Raw genomic sequence first — 20,205 nt, 5'->3', positions numbered from 1 at the left:
ATTGAGGAAAAAAAACGATTTAATCTATTTTAGAATAAGGCTGTAATTTAACAAAATGTGGAAAAGGTATAGGTGTCTGAATACTTTCCCGAATGCACTGTATTATATATAACATGAAAGCTAATGTCATAACCTTTCAGAACCACTTATCAAACAAAGTTTAAAATGTATCAGCATTTTTGTTTTAAAGCCACGGACTACTAGTAGGACTACTTGATTACTGACCTGTGCACAACTAATTAACACGGCCCCTTTAAAACTTTCTCCACTTTTTTCTGTATGTGATTTATTTTATTTTATTTTACATGACGTCAAAACCGCTAATACATTTCCCCGTCAAAAGTGCAGCCAAATAGTAATGTGTGCAGTTTTCAGTCACACACGAAACAAACAAAAACACACATCTTATTGTTTAGTTAACATAGCTATCTGATATGACATATACATTCGGTGGGGGAAATATATTTACTCAAGAAAATAGATGTGTCTATAGCTAGACAATAAATTCACATTTCTGGATATTTCCACATTCTCTTATGACTGGTCAGTTGGAGCTAACAAAACTAGCTCGCTAGCAAGCTAAGTTAGTTACCAGTGAGAAGTTGTTAGAAGGCTGTACTCCGGACGTCTGAGAAAAACAACAACTGTCAGCTACAGTAAGGTTACCAGTTGTTTCCTAGGGCAAGGCAAGCTACAGCGACTATCTGTATCACCTATTCGAGCTAAGACTGGGGTCGCAACAATGGCAGGTGGTAAGTAGATAGCTAGCTAAACCAGTGTTTTTCTAACCACGTGTTGATGTCAGAACTTATATGACCAATCCTCTTGAGTAATTTGGTATGTGACTTAATGTATTGTGGCTAGCTAAACAATGTAAAATAAACAGTTCGTTATTTTCATGAGTACAGTAGTAGCTAAGTTAGCTTATAAATCTAGATCTAGAGAGCCACATTGGACAGAACAGAAGCTGTTAACGTTATTTGTAAATCAAATGTGTGGCACACAGCTACCTGGACAGCGCAGGACAGTTGGTTTATTACATGATTGTAGCATTTCTATACTGTCAGTATTTGACTTCAGCAGTACCAAGCCATCACATATCGAAGTTGCATTGTTTCAGTAAAAGCGTTACTGCAGTGCACCCATGTCAGTAATTGAGGATTTTTATGAGAGTTGATTTTCTTGTAGTGACTAGACTGTTATGCATGGATATGTACACTGATACACAATGACAGTAGTAACTCATATTGAACGTTTAGCTACAAACGCTGGTGTAACAGTGGAAAAACACTGCCGACTTTGCACTCATATCATCTCTAGGCCTCAGTGTTATGTCACTGGTACAAGGGAGGTGAAATTAACTTATTTTCAGGAAAAGGGGGGCTGTAATTTTACATGACTGACTCAGGGTGAGGGGGGTGTGCAACTCTGCAAACAAATCTGCAATACCCTGAGCTTTGCAGAAAAAAAACAAGAAGAGCCAGCAGTCTGGTCTCATTTTTACTGCTAGGGTGTCCAGGAAGGAAGCCTGACCGGCAGAGCCTGAAACAAAAGCACAGAAGAATGAGTAAGAACCTGAGGAATTTCCCAACAACAATCTTCCCATTCTTGGGGTAAGGGCTGTAAGATTGCGTTGCCATCATTTGTCTTGGTTGCCTGTCATAGACTTGGGGCTTTTTGGTAAAGTTTTTTTTTCCCTGGGAAAAAAAATTTAGGCCTCAATTTTTAGTGGTGTAGCTGCACCACAGGGAGGGCGAGAAGTCAGTCCTCAAACTTCTTATGGCTGGAGGCAGTATTGAGTAGCTTGGATGAATAAGGTGCCCAGAGTAAACTGCCTGCTACTCAGTCCCAGTTGCTATTATATGCATATTATTAGTATATTAAAAAACATATAGAAAACATTCTGGAGTTTCTAAAACTGTTTCAATGATGTCTGTGAGTATAACAGAACTCATATGGTAGGCAAAAACCTGAGAAAAAAATCCAACCAGGAAGTGGGAAGGAATTCTCCGGTTGGAACATTATTGAAGATTTATGTTAAAAACATCCTAAAGATTGATTCTATTACATCGTTTGACATGTTTCTACGGGCTGTAACGGAACTTTTTGACATTTCGTCTGCTCCTAGTGAACGCACTTCGTGAGTTTGGATTTGTTTATTTATTAAGAGTATTTCTGTAAATTTATGTGGCTCTCTGTAAAATCACCGGATGTTTTTGGAACTACTGAACATAACGCGCCAATGTATACTGAGATTTTTTTTATATAAATATGAACTTTATCAAACAAAACATACATGTATTGTGTAACATGAAGTCCTATGAGTGTCATCTGATGAAGATCATCAAAGGTTAGTGGTTCATTTTATCTCTATTTCTGATTTTTGTGACTCCTCTCTTTGGCTGGAAAAATGGCTGTTTTTCTGTGACTTGGCTCTGACCTAACATAATAGTTTGTGGTGCTTTCGACCGTAAAGCCTATTTGAGATCGGACACTGTGGTGGGATTAACAAGAAGTGTATCTTTAAAGTGGTGTGAAATACTTCAATGTTTGAGGAATTTTAATTTTGGATTTCTGTTCTGAATTTGGCGCCCTGCACTTTCAATGGCTGTTGTCATATCAATCCCTGTAGCGGGAGCTCAGCCCTAAGAAGTAAAACAGTTTTTTTTTTAAAAATGGGTCAGATTTATTGGAATTTTGCAGACAGCCTGCAGTAGTTGTTTTTGTCTTCCACTGAAACCACCCTTTTACTGTGTTGGCAGTTGTGGCCACACAGTCTGAATGATATTTTTATATATATTTTACAGTTGTATTGACAAGTGACTGTAAAATTATAGATTGTCACATACATTTATACAAACCTGATGAATTGTGTGTATTAGTTTAGGTGTCAGCAATTGCGTGTCAAGTCCAAAATGTCTATCAGAGGTAAACCTTGCATCAAAGTTGGTGAAGATATGGGATACTGATTTTCACTGAAGAATGTTATGTCCTTTGATGTAGTTGTGTCTTCATACCACTAGATGGTGGTCTTTACTTAGTATTCCCTCAGTATATCATTACCTCAGTTCCAGTGAAACGCTTACCTACGGTCCTTTTCCAACAATGCAGAGTTAAAGATAAAGATAAAATATATAAATACATTGTGACACGAGGAATAAATACTTAGGCTGTCAAACAATTAAAATAATGAAGATTTAATGGCATGGCTGACCTTGTAAAACAACACCTTTCACTGCACCTATCCGGTGTATGTGACAGTAAAACATGATTATTAATCCCCCAAAAATAGTTGCTCAAATGTTGCCCTAAAGAAAGATTTTTCAATTTAAAAAGCAGTACATTGAGTTACAGGTATATTATGCTTTGACTGTAAGGGCCAGAAACACAAAATGATTTACATCAGAATGTTTTAATAGCATTTTCACCATAAACAACACAAAAGTCACTATAACATACAGCTGTAAATGCTCCTAATGTTTAAGTAGGCCTACTCCCTCCTATCAAAGTTCTTAAGATTAACACTTGTGTACACACACACACACACACACACACACACACAACCACACACAACCCCACACAACCACACATACACACACACACTTTAAGTACTGTTAAAGCTTCAGGAGCTTCAGGTGTTCTAAATGAGTGTGCCAAGAGCTAGCTCTATGGATACAAATAACTTTTAAACTTGTCCAACAATGTTATGAAAACACTGTAACTATCTGTGCTGTTCAGATAACTTTATACACATAGGAGGCTTACACACTCTCCCTCCCTCCCACACCCTCTCTCACTTACACCTGCTCTCACACACACACACACACACACACAATCAAACACACTCTTTTATTTTTATTTTTTAGGGGATAGATCAGCTTTAATATTGCAGATAGATTGTAGCTTCCACCACAAACACCCCACTCTTGCATATGCAGCCTACATTTGAAGCATCTTTGAGTAGCCTATTCCATTTCAGCATCTTTGAGTAGCCTATTCCATTTCAGCATCTTTGAGCAGCATCTTTGAGTAGCCTATTCCATTTCAGCATCTTTGAGTAGCCTATTCCAAACACTTGTCAAGTTACCAGGTTGCTAGCTAGCTATAACTTTGACATCCCTAGTGAATACACAATGACTAAATAATAACAATAACGAGTAAAAACTACATAGTCGATGGAGTACCAGTAACGAGTCGATGTACAGGGGTACGAGGTAATTGAGGTATCTATCAAATTGTATACAATTTTATGTCACATTTTTGGGGCCTTCCTCTGACACCACATGGTATAGAGATCCTGGATGGCAGGGAGCTCGTTCGCACTACCCTCTGTAACGCCTTGCGGTCGGATGTCAAGCAGTTGCCATACCAAGCGTTGATGCAGCCCGTCAAGATGCTCTCAATGGTTCAGCTGTATAACGTTTTTGAGGATCTGAGGGCCCATGCCAAATCTTTTAAGCCTCCTGAGGGGGAAGAGGCGTTGTCGTGCCTTCTTCACGACTGTGTTGGTGTGTCTGGACCATGTTGATTCCTAAGTGATGTGGACACCAAGGTACTTGAAGCTCTCGATCCGCTCCACTACAGCCCTGTCGAGGTGGATGGGGGTGTGCCCTCCATTTCCTGTAGTCCACAATCAGCTTCTTTGTCTTGTTGAGGGAGAGTTGCGAGGATAACAAAAGACTCCACTATGCAAGTTACCATTTGAATAGAATGTTAATGATGTCACTGTGACAACTGTTGATAGATGTAGCTGCTAAATTTTCTCTGGCTATCTACTCCAATTATAGAGCACTCTCGTCTGCGTGTGCCAGAGCGCAGAATAACTGACGAATTTCCGAACACTCAACACCCGTTGAATATGGCTGGTGTCAGTAAACATTGGCAAAAAAAACTTACATTGTTGCCAGCAGCACAGTTGCAGTCACCAACACTCTAGATAACATAAAAAAACAGCCTAACCAGCTCTGTTAGGGCGAGTACAATGTTCAGAGTAAGCTGTTCTCTCATTTGTGTCTGGAAGTAAGCTAGTTAGCTTGGGTGCTTGACTGCTGTTAGGACAGAACGCTCAGATCAACCCTTAGAGATAGGTGGAGCTAATGCTTAAGAGGGTGTGAATGATGCTGAAGGGGTATAGACAAAGAAGAGCTCTCCAGTAGGTGTACTAAAACATTCAAAAGCCATTTTCTCAAAAGTGAGGTTACAAGTTTATCAACTTTCAAAGTATAATTACTTTCCCATTGTTCCTCAACTCTAGTGTATGATATGCCGTTTTCTAGCTCTGCGTCTCAACTTTTATCCAATGTAAAAAACACAATTTCAAATTTTGCTACATAAGATCGTATCGAGCTGGTCGGTCACATACAGTGGGGCAAAAAAGTATTTAGTCAGCCACCAATTGTGCAAGTTCTCCCACTTAAAAAGATGAGAGGCCTGTAATTTTCATCATAGGTACACTTCAACTATGACAGACAAAATTAGTAAAAAAATCCAGAAAATCCCATTGTAGGATTTTTAATGAATTTATTTGCAAATTATGGTGGAAAATAAGTATTTGGTCAATAACAAAAGTTTCTCAATACTTTGTTATATACCCTTTGTTGGCAATGACAGAGGTGAAGACTTCTAGAAAACGTTTGACAAGGTTTTCACACACTGTTGCTGGTATTTTGGCCCATTCCTCCATGCAGATCTCCTCTAGAGCAGTGATGTTTTGGGGCTGTTGCTGGGCAACACGGACTTTCAACTCCCTCCAAAATATTTTCTATGGGGTTGAGATCTGGAGACTGGCTAGGCCACTCCAGGACCTTGAAATGCTTCTTACGAAGCCACTCCTTCATTGCCCGGGCGGTGTGTTTGGGATCATTGTCAGTGTCATGCTGAAAGGCCCAGCCACGTTTTCACTCAAAATCTCACGGTACATGGCTCCATTCACTCTTTCCTTTACACGGATCAGTCGTCCTGGTCCCTTTGCAGAAAAACAGACCCAAAGCATGATGTTTCCACCCCATGCTTCACAGTAGGCATGGTGTTCTTTGGATGCAACTCAGCATTCTTTGTCCTCCAAACACGACGAGTTAAGTTTTTACCAAAGTGTTCTATTTTGGTTTCATCTGACCATATGACATTCTCCCAATCTTCTTCTGGATCATCCATATGCTCTCTAGCAAACTTCAGACGGGCCTGGACATGTACTGGCTTAAGCAGGGGGACACGTCTGGCACTGCAGGATTTGAGTCCCTGGCGGCGTAGTGTGTTACTGATGGTAGGCTTTGTTACTTTGGTCCCAGCTCTCTGCAGGTCATTCACTAGGTCCCCCCGTGTGGTTCCGGGATTTTTGCTCACCGTTCTTGTGATCATTTTGACCCCACGGGGTGAGATCTTGCGTGGAACCCCAGATCGAGGGAGATTATCAGTGGTCTTGTATGTCTTCCATTTCCTAATAATTGCTCCCACAGTTGATTTCTTCAAACCAAGCTGCTTACCTATTGCAGATTCAGTCTTCCCAGCCTGGTGCAGGTCTACAATTTTGTTTCTGGTGTCCTTTGACATCTCTTTGGTCTTGGTCATAGTGGAGTTTGGAGTGTGACTGTTTGAGGTTGTGGACAGGTGTCTTTTATACTGATAACAAGTTCAAACAAGTGCCATTAATACGGGTAACGAGTGGAGAACAGAGGAGCCTCTTAAAGAAGAAGTTACAGGTCTGTGAGAGCCAGAAATCTTTCTTGTTTGTAGGTGACCAAATACTTATTTTCCACCATAATTTGCAAATAAATTCATCAAAGAGAAACATCAGATTTATGTTCATGAATTATGAAAAATATTAATAACCTTCCACCTATGAGACCACTAGAGGGTACTTTTGGTCACTGACTGCAGGAAAATACAAGGTCGTGCACGAGCAATGAGGATGATTTCAATTGGTATTTATGGTGTGCTTTTTCCGCAAAGTTTTTTTGAAATCTGACACAGCGTTTGCATTAAGGAGAAGTCTATCTTTAATTCTGTGAATAACACTTGTTTCTTATATCAGTGTTTATTATGAGTATTTCTGTAAATTGATGTGGCTCTCTGCAAAATCACTGGATGTTTTGGAAGCAAAACATTACTGAACGTAACGCGCCAATGTAAACTGAGATTTTTTGGATATAAATATGCACTTTATCGAACAAAACATACATGTATTGTGCAACATGATGTCATTTGAGTGTCATCTGATGAAGATCATAAAAGGTTAGTGGTTCATTTTAGTGATTGATTAATTAATACATTTTCTGCTTTTTGTGACTCCTCTCTTTGGCTGGAAAAATGGCTGTGTGTGTTTTTGTGACTTGGCTCTGACCTAACATAATCATATGTTGTGCTTTCGCTGTAAAGCATTTTTAAAATCGGACACGATGGGTAGATTAACAAGAAGTGTATTTTTCATTTGGTGTATTCACTTGTTAATGTGTGAAAGTTACATATTTCTAAAAAATATTTTTGAATTTTGCGCGCTGCCTTTTCAGTGGAATGTTGTCGAGGGGTGCAGCTAGCGGAACCCCTAGCCATAAGAAGTTTAATTAACAGGTCAACATTCACAAAGCCATGGGGCCAGACGGATTACCAGGATGTGTACTCAAAGCATGCGTGGACCAACTGGCAAGTGTCATTCTCAAAACCTTTGGCCACAACTGTATATACAGTGTATGTGGATACCCCTTCAAATGAGTGGATTTGGCTATTTCAGCCACACCTGTTGCTGACAGGTGTATACAATTGAGCACACAGCCATGCAATCTCCATGCAATGCAATATTGCACTTGTGATTTCATGAATATGAATATTCTTTAGTCATATTATTTGACTGTTGCGCTATTCATCGGTTTCTAACGAAAATGATCTCGCGACAGGGATGGGTAGCATCAAGAAGTTAAAGATGTGTGGGTTTTTGGTAACGGAATTACAAGGCACAAGGCAATATTTCTTAAATTTACAGAAGGAATATAATTTGATATTATTGGCACCTGTCTTTTCTTCAACGTTATAGTTTTTTTTTAATGTATTTCTAATACCCTTTAAGATTTTTTTCTGGTAGATGTTGTCTAAGATTCCTTTTCTATCTGTTTGACCAGAAATCAAAGCCTTTGTTTATTCCTCATTTTTAGGATATAAAATGATTGAAAGATTTATATTCAGTACCAGTCAAAAGTTTGGATTCATCTACTCATTCCAGGGGTTTTCTTTATTTTTACTATTTTCTACATTGTAGAATAATAGTGAAGACATCAAAACTATGAAATAACACATTAATCCTGTGTTAAACAAATCAAAATAATATTTTATATTTGAAATTCTTCAAAGTAGCCACCCTTTGCCTTGATGACATATTTGCACACTCTTGGCATTCTTTCAACCATCTTCACCTGGAATGCTTTTCCAACAGTCTTGAAGGAGTTCCCAAATATGCTGAGCTCTTGTTGGCTGCTTTTCCTTCATTCTGCGGTCCAACTCATCCCAAACTATCTCAATTGGGTTGAGGTCGGGTGATTGTGGAGGCAGGTCATCTGATGCAGCACTCCATCACTCTCAATCTTTGTCAAATAGGCCTTACACAGCCTGGAGGTGTGTTGGGTAATTGTCCGGTTGAAAAACAAATGACGGTCCCATTAAGCGCAAACCAGATGGGATGGCGTATCGCTGTGGTAGACATACTGGTTATATGTGCCTTGAATTCTAAATAAATCAGTGTCACCAGCAAAGCACCATCACACCTTCTCCTCCATGCTTCAGGGTGGGAACCACACATGCAGAGATCTGTTCACCTACTCTACATCTCACAAAGACACAGCGGTTGGAACCAAAAATCTCAAATTTGGACTCACCGGACCAAAGGACAGATTTCCACTGGTCTAATGTCCATTGTTCATGTTTCTTGACCCAAGCAAGTCTCTTCTTCTTATTGGTGTCCTTTAGTAGTGGTTTCTTTACATCAGTTCGACCATGAAGTCCTGACTCACGCAGTCTCTTCTGAACAGTTGATGTTGAGATATGTCTGTGACTTGAACTCTGTGAAGCATTTATTTGGACTACAATTTCTCGTAACTCCAATGAACTTATCCTCTGCAGTAGAGGTAACTCTGGTTCTTCCTTTCCTGTGGTGGTCCTCATAAGAGCCAGTTTCATCATAGCGATTGATGCGACTGCACTTTAAGAAACTTTCAAAGTCCTTGAAATGTTCCGTATTGACTGACCTTGATGTCTTAAAATAATGATGGACTGTCGTTACTCTTTGTTTATTTGAGCTGTTCTTTCCATAATATGGACTTTGTCTTTTACCAAATAGGGCTATCTTCTGTATACCACCCCTACCATGTCACAACACAACTGATTGGATCAAACGCATGAAGAAGGAAAGAAATGCTACAAATTAACTTTTAACAAGGCACACCTGTTAATTGAAATTCATTCCAGGTAACTACCTCATGAAGCTGGTTTAGAGAATGCCAAGCGTGTGCAAAGTTGTCATTAAGGCAAAGGTTGGCTACTTCGATTTGTTTAACACTTTTTTTGTTTCTACGTGATTCCATATGTGTTATTTCATAGTTTTGATGTCTTCACTGTTATTTTACAATGTAGGAAAAAATAAATAAATAAATAAATACATAAGAAAAACCATGGAATGAGTAGGTGTGCCCAAACTTTTAACTGGTACTGTATATTCAGTTTGTCACCCAATTTGATGTGCTCCTATTAATTTCACATGTTGGTGGTCATGGGTTCTTTTAGGTGCAAATATTCTCATGCGTACTGTATTTCACTTGAATTGCAGTGCAGCCTTGATAACCTACCATTCTATTTTAAGGATTTGCTATTTTGCTTGTCTTTTATGGATTTATTATACCTTTTCTAGGGCAGGCGTTCCGCTAGCGGAACCCCTCCACAACATTCCGCTGAAAAGGCACCACGCGAAATTCAAAAATATTTTTCAGAAATATGTAACTTTCACACATTAACAAATGCAATAGAGAAAATGAAAGATAAACATCTTGTTAATCTACCCATCATGTCCGATTTAAAAAATGCTTTACAGCAAAAGCACAACATATTATGTTAGGTTAGATTATGTTAGGTCAGAGCCAAGTCACAAAAACACACACAGCCATTTTTCCAGCCAAAGAGAGGAGTCACAAACAGCAGAAATATAGATAAAATGAATCACTAACATTTGATGATCTTCATCAGATGACACTCATAGGACATCATGTTACACAATACATGTATGTTTTGTTCGGTAATGTGCATATTTATATCCAAAAATCTCAGTTTACATTGGCGCGTTACGTGCAGTAATGTTTTGATTCCAAAACATCTGGTGATTTTGCAGAAATACTCATAATAAACATTGATAAAAGATACAACTGTTATTCACAGAATTAAAGATAGACTTCTCCTTAATGCAACCGCTGTGTCAGATTTCAAAAAAACTTTACTGAAAAAGCATAATCTGAGAACGGCGCTCAGAACCCAAAACAGCCAGAGGAATATCCGCCATTTTGGAGTCAACAGAAGTTAGAAATTACACCATAAATATTCACTTACCTTTGATGATCTTCATCAGAAGGCACTCCCAGGAATCCCAGTTCGACAATAAATTACTGATTTGTTCCATAAAGTCCATAATTTATGTCCAAATAGCCACTTGTTGTTAGCGTGTTCAGCCCAGTAATCCATCTTCATGAGGCGCAGGCACTTCGTCCAGACAAAAAATCTTCCAGACAAAAGTTCCGTTACAGACCTTTAGAAACATGTCAAAATATGTATGGAATCAATCTTTAGGATGTTTTTAACATAAAACATCAATAATGTTCCAAGAAAAGCACTGGAACGAGAGGTAACTCTGTCGGGAGCGCGTGTCATGAGACCAAGGCACTCTGCCAGACCACTGACTCAAAGAGGTCTCATGAGCCCCACCTTTATAGTAGAATCCTCATTCAAGTTTTAAAGACGGTTGACATCTAGTGGAAGTGCAACTTGATCCATATCTCAATGTGTATTCGGTAGGCCAAGCTTTGAAAAACTACAAACTTCAGATGTCCCACTTCCTGGTTGGATTTTTCTCAGGTTTTCGCCTGCCATATGAGTTCTGTTATACTCACAGACATCATTCAAACAGTTTTAGATACTTCGGAGTGTTTTCTATCCAATACTAAGAATAATATGCATATATTAGCATCTGGGACTTAGTAGGAGGCAGTTCACTCTGGGCCCCTATCTCAAAAGAGTTTACCAGGTAGGCCAGTTGAGAACATGTTCTCATATACAACTGCAACCTGGCCAAGATAAAGCAAAGCAGTGCGACACAAACAACACAGAGTTACACATGGGATAAACAAATGTACAGTCAATAACACAATAGACAAATCTACATACAGTGTGTGAAAATGTAGTAAGATTAGGGAGGTACAGTAAGGCAATAAATAGGCCATTGTGGCATAATAATTACAATTTAGCATTAACACTGGAGTGATAGATGTGTAAGTAGAGATACTGGGGTGCAAAGGAGCAAAAAAATAAATAACAATATGGGGATGAGGTAGTTCGGTGGGCTATTTACACATGGGTTGTGTACAGGTGCAATGATCGGTAAGCTGCTCTGACAGCTGATGCTTGAAGTTAGTGAGGGAGATACGTCTCCAACTTCAGTGATTTTTGCAATTCGTTTCAGTCATTGGCAGCAGAGAACTGGAAGGAAAGGCGGCCAAAGTAGGAGTTGGCTTTGGGGATGACCATTGAAATATACCTGCTGGAGCACATGCCACGGGTGGGTATTGCTATGGTGACCAGTGAGCTGAGATAAGGTGGGGCTTTACCTAGTAAAGGCTTATAGATGACCTGGAACCAGTGGGTTTGGTGACGAATATGAAGTGAGGGCCAGCCAACGAGAGCATACAGGTCGCAGTGGTGGGTAGTTTATGGGGCTTTGGTGACAAAACGGATGGCACTGTGATAGACTACATCCAGTGTTGGAGGCTATTTTATAAATGACATCGCCAAAGTCAAGTAGGGGTAGGATAGTCAGTTTTACGAGGGTGTTTGGCAGCATGAGTGAAGGATGCTTTGTTGCGAAATATGAAGCTGATTCTAGATTCCATTTTGGATTGGAGATGCTTAATGTGAGTCTGGAAGGAGAGGTTACAGTCTAACCAGACACCTACTGATTTGTAGTTGTGTGAATTCAGACACGTAGGTATTTGTATCTGTGTGAATTACTCAGTCTTGTGTATCTTATTGCTGATAGTTATTTGGTTACAATATTGGTTGATGTTGACATCAACATTTTCTGTAAACTACATTACATTATCCATTTTTCTCTGGCACTCGAATGAGGTAATACGTCTTTCATTGCTTGCACGTCTCAGTAGCTTGCAGGACACGGGACATGAGGGTGATTTGGTACTAGATCACAGTTTGTTGACATGGCAGGAAGTTTGGAGCATGTCATGGACTGCTGAGTTGGCCTGCCTGCCTGGGAAAGGTATCTGGCTTCTGCTCTGTTGTCACAGGATATTTATAATCCATAATTTCGGGCATGCAGAATTTCAGGAAAGCAGCTTGTGAACCCACTAGTCTGCTTATAAGCACTCTGTGCTGGATGTTCCTACATCACCTTTAATGATCTAATTTGTCTTTCAGCTGTGTCCTCCATTAATTTTTTGGGTGATTTGTTAATTATCTGATCTACAGTGCTTGATTTGGGATGAAAGAAGTGCAGCAGTTGTCTTTTTCCAAGTCTGTCCATTAGACTATGTTCACCGAAATTCATTACTGACATTATTCTTTAAAGACTAGGGCTGGTCGGTATTCCGAATTTTAGAATATACTGGTATTGATGCACGGACCAGTTTGGGTTTTTACTTTATCTTCTGTAACATTATTTGAATGTTTGGTTTGTTGAATGTGATATGCCGTCTGTAATGTCAATTTTTATAGTTTCATTTTGTTTCTTACGTCTGCAAACAGCTAGTTTTTCTTTTCTTAGGGCGTAAATTGGGTGTAAATCTTGTTAGCCGCTAATTGTTAGCCGTTGGTGCTAATCACTAATGAGGCTGCAATGAAAACTAATGGGACTGTAGCAACTGTGTTGGAATCAAAAACGGGGGTGTGAATTACATTCTATTCAAGCGTTGATTGACATGGTAATGGCCCGATAGTATTGGAGAAAAGTTGAAAACACGGATTCTGTTAAATTGTGACGTGTCATGACGTAACGTACAGTACGCATAGTGCAACTCATTCTGTGTCATACAGCCTTTCTCCAACAGGTGTGCACTTCTCTCGCAGATTATAAACAAGAAAGGGACAGGGTAAGGGGGATATCTAGTCAATTGTACAACTGAATGCATTCATCACTGCAAGCCATCATGACTGTCAAAAGCCGTGACAGCCGCTGTTTACTTTTGAAGATAACTTTAGCTCCGCCCTAAAAAACTGATTTCAAATTCAACACAAACCTTCAAATAGGTATGTAATGACACATTATATAAACTCTGTGAAAACACTTATAGGTGAAAACACTTATAGGTGATAAGTTGGACAGGTCAGGTGAAAAAATCAGTTTCCCACATGGTTTATCTCCCCTTTCTCTATCACACAGTAGGCTTTGCTTCCCCACCCGCCATTTTTAAAAAGCCCAGACGGAGCTCATTGCCTTCTTGACTCATGTAGAGACGGGCAGCATGAAGGTCTCGCCATTGATTTTGCTGGAAAGGGGAGAAATTGTGCTTTACAATCAGAGGTCGACCGATTAATTAGGACCGATTTCAAGTTTTCATAACAATCGGAAATCTGTATTTTTGGACACCGATTTGGCCGATTTAAAAAAATATGTTTTTTTACATCTTTATTTATCCTTTATTTAACTTGGCAAGTCAGTTAAGAACACATTCTTATTTTCAATGACGGCCTAGGAACGGGGTTAACTGCCTTGTTCAGGGGCAGAATGACAGATTTTTACCTTGTCAGCTTGGGGATTCAATCATGCAACCTTACAGTTAACTTTTCCAACGCTCTAACCACCTGATTACATTGCACTCCACGAGGAGACTGCCTGTTACGCGAATGCAGTAAGCCAAGGTAAGTTGCTAGCTAGCATTAAACTTATCTTATAAAAAACAATCAATCAATCATAATCACTAGTTAACTACACATGGTTTATGATATTACTAGTTTATCTAGCGTGTCCTGCGTTGCATATAATCGATGCGGTGCGTATTCTCGATAAAGGACTGTCTTGCTCCAATGTGTACCTAACCATAAACATCGATGCCTTTCTTAAAATCAATACACAGAAGTATATATTTTTAAACCTGCATATTTTGCTAAAAGAAATCCATGTTAGCAGGCAATATTAACCAGGTGAAATTGTGTCACTTCTCTTGCGTTCATTGCATGCATAGTCAGTGAGTGTATATGCAACAGTTTGGGCTGCCTAATTTGCCAGAACTTTACGTAATTATGACATAACATTGAACGTTGTGCAATGTAACAGGAATATTTAAACTTATGGATGCCACCCGTTAGATAAAATACAGAAAGGTTCCGTATTTCACTGAAAGAATAAACGTCTTGATTTCGAGATGATAGTTTCCGGATTCGACAATATTAATGACCTAAGGCTTGTATTTCCGTGTGTTATTATGTTATAACTAAGTCTAACTAACATAAGGTCAATTGTATGTTACAGCGCAATGTACAAAAGTGCATTAGCTGACAATAGCTAGCTAATAAATGTACTGAGTCAGAGCAAACGTAATTAGCTATACAGCCTGATAATACCAGTGATGGTGTAGACCTAAATCAGCATGTTGTTTGTGCAATAGTATCTTCTAAATCAGTATGTGAAGCAAGAATATGTTAGCTACATGAAGAAGTTAAGAGAACATTCAATGTAGCCAAAGATTATAGGGTCGCCTAGGAAACCGTTATCAACACTTTGGTTTTTACACTGCCACAATAACTCCTCCCTGGCATTTTTATTCATTGTCATGTCAAACAACAATGTATTCAAAGTGCCCACTATTATATTCTAACTATAGAATTAGAATAATAATTATATTTCCATGATTCCAACAGTTCATCCAAGTGTTTTGCTCTAAATCGCAAGTCAAATCGCAATTGCAACAGTTGGTTAAAAATAAGGCCTAGATTATTTGCCCATATCGTGCAGCCCAATGTGGAAGTGTGGAAATGATCTGAAATTAGTGCAGGAAATGCAGAAATGTATAAAAAATACTGAAAATGATTTTGGGTTGAATTGAACAATATAAAATTCAGAATGGAGAAAGACCAGTTGAAATCACTTAGAATGTACAGTGCATTAGGAAAGTATTCCTAAGTCCTTTAATTTTTTCCACGTGTTGTTACTTTACAGCCTTATTCAAAAAATTTATAATTGTTTTTTTCCCTCATCAATCTACACACAATACCCAATGGCGATGTATTACATTTACATATGTATGCAGACCCTTCACACAGTACTTTGTTGAAGCACCTTTGGTAGCGATTTCCGCCTCGAATCTTCTTCGGTATGATTCTACATGCTTGGCACACCTGTATTTGGGGAGTTTCTCCGATTATTTTCTGCAGATCCTCTCAAGCTCTGCCAGGTTTGATGGGGAGCGTTGCTGTACAGCTATTTTCGGGTCTCTCCAGAAATGTTTGATCTGGTTCAAGTCCAGGCTCTGGCTGGGCCACTCAAGGACATTCAGAGACTTGTCCCAAAGCCACTCCTGCGTTGTCTTGGCTGTGTGCTTATGGTCGTTGTCCTTTTGGAAGGTGAACCTTCCCCCCCAGTCTGAGGTCCTGAGCACTCTGGAGCAGGTTTTCATCAATAATCTATCTGTACTTTGCACTGTTCATCTTTCCCTTGATTCTAACTAGTCTCCCAGTCCCTGTCGCTGAAAAACATCCCCACAACATGATGCTGCCAACACCATGCTTCACCGTAGGGATGGTGCCAGGTTTTCTCTAGACGTGACACTTGGCATTCAGGCCAAAAAGTCCTTTAGGTGCCTTTTGGCAAACTCCAAGCGGGCTGTCATGTATCTTTTGCTGATAAGTGGCTACCATACATGCCTGATTGGTGGAGTGCTGCAGAGATGGTTGTCCTTCTGGAAAGTTCTCCCATCTCCCCAGAGGAACTCTGGAGCTCTGTCAGAGTGACCATTGGGTCCTTGGTCACCTCCCTGACCAAGGCCCTTCTCCCCCGATTGCTCAGTTTGGGCTGGCGGCAAATTCTAGGAAGAGTTTTGGTGGTTCCAGACCTCTTCCATTTAAGAATGATGGAGGCCACTGTGTTCTTGGGGACTTTCAATGCTGCAGACATTTTTTGGTACCCTTCCCCAGATCTGTGCCTCGACACAATCTTGTCTCAGAGCTCTACGGACAATTTTTTTCTACCTCATGGCTTGGTTTTTGCTCTGACGTGCACTGTCAACTGTGGGACCTTATATAAACAGGTGTGTGCCTTTCCAAATCATATCCAATCAATTGAATTTACCACAGGTGGACTCCGATCAAGTTGAAGAAACATCTCAAGGATGATCCGTGGAAACAGGATGGATCTGAGCTCAATCTTGAGTCTTATAGCAAAGGGTCTGAATACTTGTAAATAAGGTATTTCTGTTTTAAGTTGGTAATAAATGTGCAAAGATTTCTAAAAGCTTATTTTTGCTTCGTCATTATGGAATATTGTGTGCAGATTGCGGAAAAACATTGATTTAATCAATTTTAGAATCAGGCTGTAATGTAACAACATGTGGAGAAAAGGGAAGCGGTCCGAATACTTGATATCCTGTTTGTGTTGCCACCCTAGAGTCCCACACTACTCATAAAGCAAATGTATAACTATTTTTATTATTGAAAAACATAAAATACCGTCATACCGTCCAATTGTTTTAAAATACTGTGATGTGATATTTTGGCCATATTGCCCAGCCCTAATAGAGACCTTTTAAGGGTACATACACATTTTCCATGACTTTTCTATGACTTTTAACCACATTTGGAAAGAACTGAAAACTGCTGTTCACAAATGCTCTCCATCCAACCTCACTGAGCTCGAGCTGTTTTGCAAGGAGGAATGGGAAAAAAATTCAGTCTCTCGATGTGCAATACTGAAAGAGACATACCCCAAGCGACTTACAGCTGTAATCGCAGCAAAAGGTGGCGCTACAAAGTATTAACTTAAGGGGGCTGAATAATTTTGCACGCCCAATTTTTCAGTTTTTGATTTGTTAAAAAAGTTTGAAATATCCAATAAATGTCGTTCCACTTCATGATTGTGTCCCACTTGTTGTTGATTCTTCACAAAAAAATACAGTTTTATATCTTTATGTTTGAAGCCTGAAATGTGGCAAAAGGTCGCAAAGTTCAAGGGGGCCGAATACTTTCGCAAGGCACTGTATATCTCAACTTTCCTAATATTAAGCACATTGCTTCGCATTACAACAGGAGTATAGCTTACCTGGCTGGCATGAAAATGAACCACAGGAAAAGCGTCCTCCATTTGCTATTTAAGTGCATAGATGACATGTATTTTTTCCCCCATTTAGAGACAGGTGCATGATAATGGTCTATTCTAAATCAAAACAAATTTAACACATGATTTAGTATATGTAAAGACAAGATTATATTAAGAATTAGAGGTCGACCGATTATGATTTTTCAACACCTATACCAATTATTGGAGGACCAAAAAAGCCGATACCGATTAATCGGCCGATTTTCTTTAAATTTAGTTGTAATAATGACAATTACAACAATACTGAATGAACACTTATTTTAACTTAATATAATACATCAATAAAATCAATTTAGCCTCAAGTAAATAATGAAACATGTTCAATTTGGTTTAAATAATGCCAAAACAAAGTGATGGAGAAGAAAGTAAAAGTGCAATATGTGCCATGTAAGAGAGCTAACGTTTCAGTTCCTTGCTCAGAACATGAGAACATATGAAAGCTGGTGGATCCTTTTAACATGAGTCTTCAATATTCCCAGGTAAGAAGTTTTAGGTTGTAATTATTATAGGAATTATAGCACTATTTCCCTCTATACCATTTGTATTTCATTAACCTTTGACTATTGGCTGTTCTTATAGGCACTTTAGTATTGCCAGTGTAACAGTATAGCTTCCGTCCCTTTTGTGTTCCTTGTTCTTCATGATGCTCTCTGCGCTTTTAACGGACCTCTGAGACTATCACAGTGCAGCTGCATTCATACGGAGACTTGATTACACACAGGTGGATTGTATTTATCATCATTAGTCATTTAGGTCAACATTGGATCATTCAGAGATCCTCACTGAACTTCTGGAGAGAGTTTGCTGCACTGAAAGTAAAGGGGCTTGATGATTCATGATTGTGTCCCACTTGTTGTTGATTCTTCACAAAAAAATACAGTTTTATATCTTTATGTTTGAAGCCTGAAATGTGGCAAAAGGTCGCAAAGTTCAAGGGGGCCGAATACTTTCGCAAGGCACTGTACTTGTACTTTTACTTTTGAAACGTAATTATATTTTAGCAATAACATTTAATTATGATACTTAAGTATATTTAAAACCAAATGCTTTTAGACTTTTACTCAAGTAGAATTTTACTGGGTGACTTTCACTTTTACTTTAGTCATTTTCTATTAAGGTATATTTACTTTTGCTCATGACATTTGGTTGCTTTTTCCACCACTGCTTGCAAGTTTTATTTTGAATTGGTGATCTAGTTCGTCTGTCTGTCATTATCTTATACCTGCTGTTGAAATGTCACGCTCTCTCTCCTCAGGCAACGGCCCACTGGCACACACAAACACACACTGAAGTGTCATTCCGATGATGGCTGATATGTAGATGTTTAAGTGATTGATAATATTTAAGTGTGCCTTCATGAATTACATTGACAAAAAATATTAAACTAATTTCCATAACTTTTCATGACCTTTACAAACTCTCACTTGACAACTTGGAACAGCGCATCATACTTATTCAGGCTGATGAATGTCCACTCTTTATTGCTATTCAATGCAGATTCCGCCTTCATTCCGCTTTGATCAAACTTTATTACCTCGGTGTGTGAAAACTAGGACAGCGATAGGCTACTTTGTTTTATAGATGAGCCAGTACGCAATTCCCCAAAAATTAGAAGTGCCTGAACTCCGCTTCGGCCCAAGTCGAGCACTGCCGATCTAAGATATTTGTCATTGATTTCTATTTTTAGAAGACCGGAAAAACGTTCTGTCGTGTGCTCTCGTTGGTGCTGCTGTCCTATACCATGTTTGCTGTGGTGTAGTTGTGTGTCTCACTCAGGGCCTGCTGCCTATCACACTTACTGCGCTGAAAACTCTGAACTGCAATGCCCTCCTCCACCGTTGTCTTTCTCCGCATTGGCTCTCGGCAGCTCGTTCCACGGTTGCTGGGGCAACCGAGGAGGATGCGACCCAGCGTGGCAGGGCGAAGCCTTGGGCTGCGTTGTGTCCGGGCCCCGTGTTGCCTGACCTGGGGCTAGGTGGGGGGAGGAGCCAGCCCTGCAGATGGGTTTCCACAGGCCCTGCATGGGCCTTGCCGTCCAGCTGCAACAAAAGCCCCCCCTAATGTTAAAGCTAGCGCCAGCGTCACAGCTGCGCCTCTCTGCCTCTGCCGGCTGTTCTGCAGCTCTGCCTCACTCTGCTTTGGCTGTCACAGGAGCACAGGCAGCAAGATGTCATCCTCCTCCAGCGAGGGCCAAGGGAAGCCCAAATCCCCACTGCGCAAGAGGGGGAGTCTGCAGAGCACCACCAGCCCTGGTGAGTGGAGGGGTACGGGTGCAGTGGGGTCCCAGAGAGGGGAGTAAGGGAAAGCGGGGGTTAAACGGGAGGAGTTGGAGGTGTGGATTTGCATTTGGAGTCGAACGGACACATATGCTAGTGCAGTAGTGTGAAGGCACTCAATGTTATTACAGTAGAATGGGAAAGATAAAGAAAAACTGTGGAAATATGAATTTTCCTTCTCTGGTAGTCCAGTTTTTTGGGGGATTCATTTGTTGATTAGGTCTATTATCTAATGGGAGTTTTGCATGCACTTTCAATTGTCCTTTATTTCACTGACTGTGTGAAGAGGATGTTGGACTGTAAAAGGTATTTTTTTCTTTCTACATTTTTCTCCCATTTGAAAGCAACCATGCTTAGTTTATGCATGGT

At 39.7% G+C, this 20,205-nt stretch overlaps 1 protein-coding gene across 2 annotated transcripts in view; it reads left to right on the top strand.

The window, feature by feature from the left end:
• Positions 1–298: 298 nt before the first annotated feature.
• The window catches only part of LOC110494343 (AMP deaminase 2), an 86,072-nt gene continuing 66,165 nt past the window's right edge, over positions 299–20,205 (top strand). Inside the window, exon 1 of one of the 2 annotated variants that reach the window (XM_036950419.2) lies at positions 299–752. In XM_036950419.2, coding sequence (XP_036806314.1) covers positions 743–752 — 10 coding nt within the window. In that variant the 5' untranslated portion in view covers positions 299–742. Of the gene's footprint in view, positions 753–1,452; positions 1,614–20,205 lie in introns of those variants that run through there. The other variant, XM_036950420.2, reaches the window with a different exon arrangement.

Source organism: Oncorhynchus mykiss, chromosome 17 (assembly GCF_057628025.1).
Source record: "Oncorhynchus mykiss isolate SJ-2025 chromosome 17, ASM5762802v1, whole genome shotgun sequence".
NCBI lineage: Eukaryota > Metazoa > Chordata > Actinopteri > Salmoniformes > Salmonidae > Oncorhynchus > Oncorhynchus mykiss.
This window is presented reverse-complemented; position numbering and strand designations above follow the sequence as displayed.